Source organism: Microtus ochrogaster, unplaced genomic scaffold (genome assembly GCF_000317375.1).
Source record: "Microtus ochrogaster isolate Prairie Vole_2 unplaced genomic scaffold, MicOch1.0 UNK172, whole genome shotgun sequence".
In the NCBI taxonomy this organism is placed as follows: domain Eukaryota; kingdom Metazoa; phylum Chordata; class Mammalia; order Rodentia; family Cricetidae; genus Microtus; species Microtus ochrogaster.
The window spans coordinates 82,850-91,111 of NW_004949270.1; the positions used below are offsets into that span (position 1 = coordinate 82,850).

Below are 8,262 nucleotides of genomic sequence, written 5' to 3' on the forward strand. Positions count from 1 at the left end.
CCAACTCACAGATCCGCCTGCCTCTGCTGGAATTAAAAAGGCATGCGCCACCACTGCCTGGCTCCTGGTTTTTTGTTTTTTGATTTCCTGTTTTTGTTTTGTTTTTGGTTTTTCAAGACAGGGTTTGTCTGTGTAGCTTTGGAGCCTGTCTTGGCAGTCACTCTGTATGTAGACCAGGCTGGCTTCACATAGAGCCATCTGTCTCTGCCTTTCAAGTGCTGGGAACAAAGATGTGCGCCACCACAGCTCTACCTGGCTCCTGTTTTAATTTTTTTTTTTAAGCATGTGTATACATCCATGAGTTTTCTGGAGATTTCTCTGGTCTCCGTGAGAACCTATCCCAACAAACAAAAGTGGAGACAGCTAGAGAGAAATGGTTTGGTGGTTAAGAGTGCTTGCTGTGAAATCATGAGAACTACAGTTTGAGTTCCAGCACTATCAAAACAAGTGCTGCGGTGTCCCCCTGCACCCTTAATACCCCAAGCCCACAGTAAATGAAGACACAGCTTCCAGCATACTTGAGAACACTTTAATTGGAACATCAGAGAGTCTGTGCCTCAGAGGACACCTGTCACTGCTTTCTGACTTCCATGGGTATGAGCAGATCCATGTCCTACAGATTTATGCACACACTCATAGACAGACACACAAGTAAATAAATCTTAAAAAAATGACTCATAAATGGATAAGGATGGAGGCCTGAGTTTACAAGTGACTTTGTGACCTTGGCGTTTATTTTATTTATCCTTTCTGTTTTCAAGGAATGTCTCACTACATAGCCCAGGCTGCCCTTGATCTCATGTGGGAGAGAGACTGTGTCACCACATCCAACTTCCCTAATCTCTTCATACATCAGTTTCCCCATCTCAAATTTGGAGAGTGTAGCAGTCAATGGTACTCTGCCCAGGTGTGAGGGAACCTCAAACTCAAGGCTAATGTGCATGCCAAAGTAAGCCACAGAATAGCTGAGAATGAAAAAGATTCCATTTCCCATTGCACTCAATCCTGTCCACGCAGGTCTTTGTAGTAGACATTGCCACCATTGCTGTTTTATGCATGGGGAAACTGAGGACTAGAGAGTTGTCACCTGACCAACCTCACATGTGTACGGAGGCAGCTCTGTGATTCATGGATAAATAGACCTCTGTGTGAAACAGATGTCCTCATAGCTCTATGTGCCAGGACTCAACCCCAGTGTCCGAGCTCCTAACACATGCCCGTCACTGATTGCAGCACTCTTTGTACCATCATGGTTCAGCTGGCATAATCCATGTTCCACTTACCCTGTTAACATATTTCCCCTTGCTCCTGACCCTGTGTGTACTAGATACTTAAACCTGTCCCACCCTTGCCCACCTCACAGGTCTCCGTGGTATACCTGCTATATCCCACCCACTCATACCCTCCTGGGAGTCATTGATTTGGCTCCTAGATGTAGCTTGGGTGAGGCCTTACGGCACTAGGTCATACTCCAGCTCTTTATGGTTAAGAGAATGACCTCAAAACCAGCTTCTTGGCTTTGGTACTTCTCTGTAGACAACATATGCCACTCTTTAGTTAATGCCTTCAGTTCGTTGATAGTTTCATACACACATATATTCTGGTCACCATCCTCATTGCTGTGACAGATTACAAGACAATAACCTTAATGGAGAAAAGGTTTATCCTAGCTCACTTAGAGTATAGTCCAGTGGTTCTCAACCTGTGGGTCATGACTTCTTTGGGACTTTCCCAAGGGTCGCCTAAGTCCACTGGAAAACACAGATGTTTACATGATAATTTCATAGCAGTAGTAAATGTTACAGTTGTGAAGTAGCAACAGAAATAATTTTATGGTTGGGGTCACCACAGCATGAGGAACTGTATTAAAGGTCACAGCATTAGGAAGGTTGGGAACCACTGCTATATTGTGGCAGGAAGTCACAGCAGGAGCGGGAGATCACATTGCATACACAGCCTCGAAGCAGGGAAAAATGAGTGCTGGTATTCAATTTGTTCATTTTGATTCACTCTGGGACCCCAGTCCATGGTATGGTACAAAGCACATACAGGGTAGGTCTTCCCACCCCTCGACAGGCCCAGAGGTTTACTTCCATGGTGATTCTAAATCCTAGGAATCTGACAATAAAGATGAACTATCATACTAGTCTAAGGTGTACCCAAATGATGTCATTTTAACACCTCTAAGAATGTTGGCTCCAAGTACTGTGCCATTCTTCCATACTGCACTGGGGATTAGGGTTGCACATATGAATGGGGTGGGGATGCACACTGTCCCAGCCATTTCCACCAGAAGGACCCTTTGTCTTGTTGGTCTCTGGTGAGCTCCATCTCATGATCTGGAGGGTACTGTGGTGGTGAGAATTAAGGGCTCAGAACATAATAGTATAAAAGGGTAGAAATGAATAGTGGTTGGCCGGGGGGTGGGGGTGGGGGATGACAATGACTGGGAAATGTTCTGTTTAAAGACAGTGGTGGTCACAACTGCTAATTGCTGCTTTATGGCACTATGGTCTTTGTTATATAGCTTTCGATATTTTTTTTTAAAAGATGCCAAGCATTTTTCTGACATCATTTTTGTGTGTTGGCAATCCATTTATTTTTTTTTAAGATTTATTTTTAATTATATGGATGGGGGGAGCAGGGCATTGGTGCACAGGGCATTGGTTCAGGAGTCTCTGAAGTCCTGGAGAGGGCATCCGATGCCCTGAAGTTAGATTTACAGATGGTTGTGAAACTTCTGACATGGGTGCTTGGAAACAGAACTGGGTCTTCAGCAAGACACTGTCATAACTGCAGAACTATCTCTTCAGCCGCCTCCCCATTGCTTTGCAAAGAGATATCAATATTTTTGCTATGTTGAAGCAGGGTTTCTCCTTGTGGCCTTGGTTGTCCTCAAACTCACTTTGTAGACCAAGCTGGCTTTGAACTCATAGAAGTCCTCCTGTCTTTGCTTCCCAGTTGCTAGGATTAAAAGCACCCAACACCATCTACCGACCAAGATAAGAAACTTTTATATAACTGCCCCAAAGTTGTATATTGAATTTATATAGTTCATAAATAAAAAGGAAACAAGCTGGCTGTCATGGTGCACACCTTTAATCCCAACACTTGGGAGGCAGAGGCTGCTGGATCTCAAAGTTCAAGGCCCACCTGGTCTATAGAGGAATAGCCAGGGCTAGAAAGACAAACCCTATCTTTAAAAAAACAAAATAAAAAATAAAAACAGAAAGAAAGAAAAAAATAGGGAACAAACAAGAGAAAAAGAAACACTTTACTGCCTGGTGTTTATCATATCCAGGTGATACATTTGGGTCTAAGGCTACAGCTGGTGACCTACTGTCCTGCTGGACTCTCAAATTCACTAGACATATACTTATTGGGTTGATTTGTAAGACTCGGGACCCTTTCGTGAGGATGCTGTATTCAAAAGGTGGAAGCTTGGAGAACATTGAGAAAAGAGTAGAAAGGTTAAGAGTCAGAGGTTTGAGAGGACTAGACAAAGCAAGCGGTTTGTGGACTTGACTGGACCAATGTACTCCTGAGTTCACAGCAGCTGTAGTTGCCTGACCAAGATCAAGTCCGTCAACATTCCAGTGCTGTGGGGAGGGGCTCACAAGACTCCACCCCAAATGGAGGCAAATGGATGGGGAGAGCCAGTTGTCCTCAAGGGTGCATGCAGTCCCTGATAGGTTGGTAGGTTCACTGAAGGTAGGTGCACCACTGGATGGTCATCACAGATTGTACTGAGTGGGTTATTACAGTTACGGGGAAAAAAAAAATAAATGAAGAGGTTTAGGACAAGTGGGAAGTATAGGGTCTGGAAGAAGATAGGGGAGGGAATGAATATAATTAAAATACATTGCATGCATATCTGAAATTTTCAAAGAACAAAAAACATTAATTAAAAGCGTACAAAAAGGGAACCGGGTATGGTTGTGCCTTTAATCCCAGCACTGTTAAGTTAGAAGTAGGCAGATCTCTGAGTTCAAGGCCTGCCTGGGCTACATAGAGAAGTCTAGGCCAGCCTGGAACATAGTGAGCCACCGTCTTAAAACAAAATACCAAGAAGATGGACTTATGCTGTTATCATATCTTAACATCTAATTTGCATATGTGTAATTGCATCTGGTGAAGTCTATGTAAACTGAAAGAGGCACAATGAGATAAAAGTGGGGAACTTTAGATTTGGGGTAATCAAAACCCCTGCAGTGACACTTGAGATGGTAAGATATACAGAATGATGGAAAGCTGGGCAAAAGACATTTATAAGCAAGGTAAGGGTAACCTGGAAATTGAAAGTCAGCAAGAGGGCTTCAGCAGAGAAAGGAAACAACCAGCATTGTAGGGCCTAGTAAGCCCTGCAGAAGAGTTAATCATTGTTCTTCCCTTTCCACTAAGATATAAATGAATAGTGCTGTCGGGAGGCAGAAAGAGCATCTTGAAGAAGTTTGCCAGCTTTCCCTTTGGACCTATGGGAGCTAGAAACACAGCATGTACCTATGGGAGAGACAGCAAGTCCTGACTATTCGGCCATAGGGAAAGGGCTTTTAGTACAACCACCCTGCTTCATCCCCCAGGGTCCTTTAAGGCTGCCTTCCCTATTGCTGCAGCAAAAATGAAGAAGACCATTCAACAGCTTAAAAAAGGTAAACCAGCCTCCAGCTCCGCCCCCTGCAAACACAATATGCCACACACAGACATTTGTACACTTTGAATCCTGCCTAAACCCTGGGACCAGTGGATTTCCTAGCCCAGGACAGATCATGTGACAATCAATCTGCTTTTAGCCCTGTGTTCAAAGGCATCCTCTTTAGTTGGTGCTTCTCTATCTGGGCCTACTAATTAGGTGCTGATTCTCCCACTTCCAAGGGTAATTAATACTTCAAGGTTGATTCCTCCTCAAGGCTCCTGTGCCCCTCCCCCCCATTTCACTTTTCCTTGTTAGTTGTAGGCTTTCAACTTGACACACTTGGCCTTGCTGCACCCTCTGGATGAAGTGCTGCGAACCCGGCCCTGCCCTTTAGGAACAATATGCTCTGTTCTGCCCTCCAAATGCTGCTTTAGGAGCCTAGGCTTGTTCTCCAGAGTAGAGGACTGCAAGTCCTAACTATTCCACCAGAGGGCCATAGGCCTGAGGGAAATGCCTTCTGGAGGGTCTATAGGTAGGTCTCTCTGTCAACTCTCTGGGTCCTAATGCCTCCTCCTTTCTCTCCACAGTCCAGGACTGCATCCCTCCTTGTGGTAAGGATTTAGTCCCATACTTAAAAAAAGTAGGGGAAGCTGGGGTGGAAACGTGGAACCTAAGATGCAGACCATGAGTGGACCATAGAACCAAAGGAAGTCAATAGGAAAGTGCATAAACTAGGTATTCTGCCAAAACTTCCTAGCAAGAGGCCCTGTTGGTGAAGGCCTGCCATCCTAGCTACTCCAGAGGCTAAGGCAGGAAGATCACACATCCAAGGCCACTACGGCTACATAAAGTTCTAGGCCACGTCGGGCAACCTAGGGTGACCCTGTCTCAAGACAAAATCTAAAAAGAATTCTGAAGATAAGGCTCAGCACAGGAACACTTGTCTAGAATCTCCCAGTCAGGGGATGAGGGCATGCCTTCGTGGAAGGAAGTTTGACTAGCGTGCATAAACCCGTAGGTTCCATTCCCAGTGACTACAACACAGAAACAAAACCTAAGTGTAATGTAGAAAACTGGCTTAACAAACCAGGAGGTGACCTGGGGGCCAACTAAGTAGGGTTATCCAAATAGTGCAGAAAATGTGGGGTCTGTCTTTCACCTCGCCAGTAGAACCCTGGGAGTTCCCATAGATTCAACAAGGTCCAGAGAATTGACCTGGAGACACTCCTGGTCTCGGCTCACAGGCGTCCAGGAGGTCAGTAGGCGTTTCTACTGCTGGGGCTGCTTTTCCACAGTCTGTGACCTCCCTCTAGACTGTCCAGGTGAGGCGGCCGCGAAGGCAAGCCAGGGAAGGGGCGGGGCTTGTGCAGGCCTGCCAGAACGACCTTTCCTCTCTTCAGTTCAGGACTTGACGGTGAAGCGAGGGGATCAGGCTTTGTTTTCTTGTGTCGTGGGCTTCCAGTTGCCTGAATCGGAAATCACTTACTCATGGAAATTCGCGGGAGGAGGTGTGAGTCGGAACAGGGCCTGCTGGAGGGCTTTAAGGGATCGGTTCTGCTCCGGGGAATGGAGGAGGCTAAGTTCAGGGTATGGGGCCATACGGGTTGGGTTTAATGCGAGAGGGTAGTCGGAGACCTAGGGAAAGATTGAGGTTAAATATATGGAAGACCAGTGCTTGGATGTGCATTATGAGTCAGACTTTAAGAATGCTGGGAAGGGTTACTCATGGCAGCGAGACGAGTGAGAGGCTTGCGAGCTGAGTCAGGGCTTGGGGAGGGGGTGTGCACTGGGCGGGGATTGCCCGTTCCGGCTGAGTCCGGGTGCATTTGAGCTCCTCAGACCCGCCATCTCGCAGCTTCGGACTCAGGACGTGTCCTACTTCCGTGATGTGCCAGGGGCCCACGGGTACCTGGCGCGGATCCGGCCAGTGCAACCCACCCACCGCGGGACCTTCTCCTGCGTGATCCTGCACGACCAACGACCCCTGGCGCGGCTCTACTTCTATCTGAACGGTGCGGGCGGGGCAAGGATGTGAGGAGAAGTGGGGGCCGAGGGCGGGGTTTCGCCCTCTAACGCGCGCGCTCTGGCAGTGACCGGCCCTCCTCCGCCTGGGGAGACTGAGCTCCAGGTCACGTTCCGGGAAGTGATACATTGGACGCCGCGGGAGGCGGAAATGATCGAGCCCTGGAGGCCCAGCCTAAGCGAACTGCTTGCCAGGCCCCAGGCTCTGACGCTTGGCAACCTGTTCCTGCTCGCGGCTGTTGCTGCACTCGTGTCTGCTAGCGTCACTGTGCTAGTGTGGTGAGTGCCAGCTTCCACCCTCGCCTCCCGCTGCTCCCCTTGTCCATGCCGCAAGCCTCCGACCCAGGAGTCCAGACCCCAGCCTCCTCCCTGAGCCCAACCCAGGTCTTCTCAGACTAAAGGTGTATTAGGCTCTAGACTACCATCCTTAGACTCAGGGTTCTAGCCTCCAATTCTCCTTCAGACCTAGGAGACCTAACCCCTTTTTCTCAGAGCCAGAAGTCCAGGTCCTAGCCCTCCTTGCCCAGGCTGAGAAATCCAGAGTCTATCCTTATAGCTCATAAACTTACATAGTCTCGACACCAGGGCTCCTTGTAGACTCAGGTCTAGGCTCTCCTTGCATTTTGAAATCCTAATGTGTTTCTGTCACTGGGCCCTCCTTCAACACACACACTCGTTTATTTTCCCAGGGTGTTTTTTCGATGGTACTTAAGTGGCAGCTAACGAGGATATCTGCCCTGATTTGACATTCTTCCCTGAAATAAAGAATGTATTTCAGTTCTGGATTCTCGTTTGTTTTCTGTTTTTTTGTTGTTGGTTTTGCGGAGTGGCTTGTTTTGACGAGATCACTGCTCACCTTAGGGAGGACAAAGTACCCCCCAATGTTTCCGTGTATGGTGACAGGACGTAGGCTATCAGTTTGGGGGGCTCTTTGTTGAGGTCTCTGAGCACCAGTTCAGACCCTTCTGTACTCCAGCAGATTCCTTGACTTTTCCATCTATAGAAAATACCCTTAGGGTACTATATGGTATCCCTCCCCGCAAAATCCCCCCGCCCCCGGCAAAGCTTTCTCCCTTCCAGAAGTAGCACCTATAGCCTTCTAGCAGTTCAGTACAAAAACCACTGGGCTACACCCTTAACCCCTTACTAGAGGATTCTAGACTGAAGCACTACTGCTAAGCCATACCTCAGCCAGTCACTGGAATATTTTAGATAGGGTGCTACCACTAAGTCACACACACACCCCCAGCCCCTGTCGCTCTAGCACTGGACCACACCTCTAGCCCCTTACTTTGGATTCTAGACAGGAGAGCTACATGCCAAGGCTGATTTCTTTCTATGGTGGGGCACATTTGTGTACATGTACGTGCATGTGGAGGCCAGAGGTCAACCTCAAGTGTCATCATTCCTCAGGCACGAACCACTGTGTTTTGGTGACAGGGTTTCTCAATGGTTAAGACTTGCCTGATCAGGATAGCTGACCAGCAGGCTCCAAGCGTCAACATGTCACCACCTCACCAGCCCTAGAATTACAACTGCAGGCTTTTTACATCCAGGTTCTCAGGATGGATTCAGATCCCTATTAGTTAAGTGTGTCACAGTGGGTT

General features: G+C 47.6%; 1 protein-coding gene across 1 annotated transcript in view; it reads left to right on the plus strand.

Annotated features, from left to right (window-relative positions):
* Positions 1–7,479, plus strand: part of Spaca6 (sperm acrosome associated 6) — a 12,273-nt gene extending 4,794 nt beyond the window's left edge. The window contains exons 3-9 of the mRNA XM_026778470.1: positions 4,581–4,649; positions 5,221–5,244; positions 5,878–5,955; positions 6,034–6,143; positions 6,489–6,645; positions 6,724–6,934; positions 7,345–7,479. Of these exons, the coding sequence (XP_026634271.1) occupies positions 4,581–4,649; positions 5,221–5,244; positions 5,878–5,955; positions 6,034–6,143; positions 6,489–6,645; positions 6,724–6,934; positions 7,345–7,378 (683 nt within the window). The 3' untranslated portion in view covers positions 7,379–7,479. The remainder of the gene's footprint in view (positions 1–4,580; positions 4,650–5,220; positions 5,245–5,877; positions 5,956–6,033; positions 6,144–6,488; positions 6,646–6,723; positions 6,935–7,344) is intronic.
* The last annotated feature ends 783 nt before the right edge of the window (positions 7,480–8,262 follow it).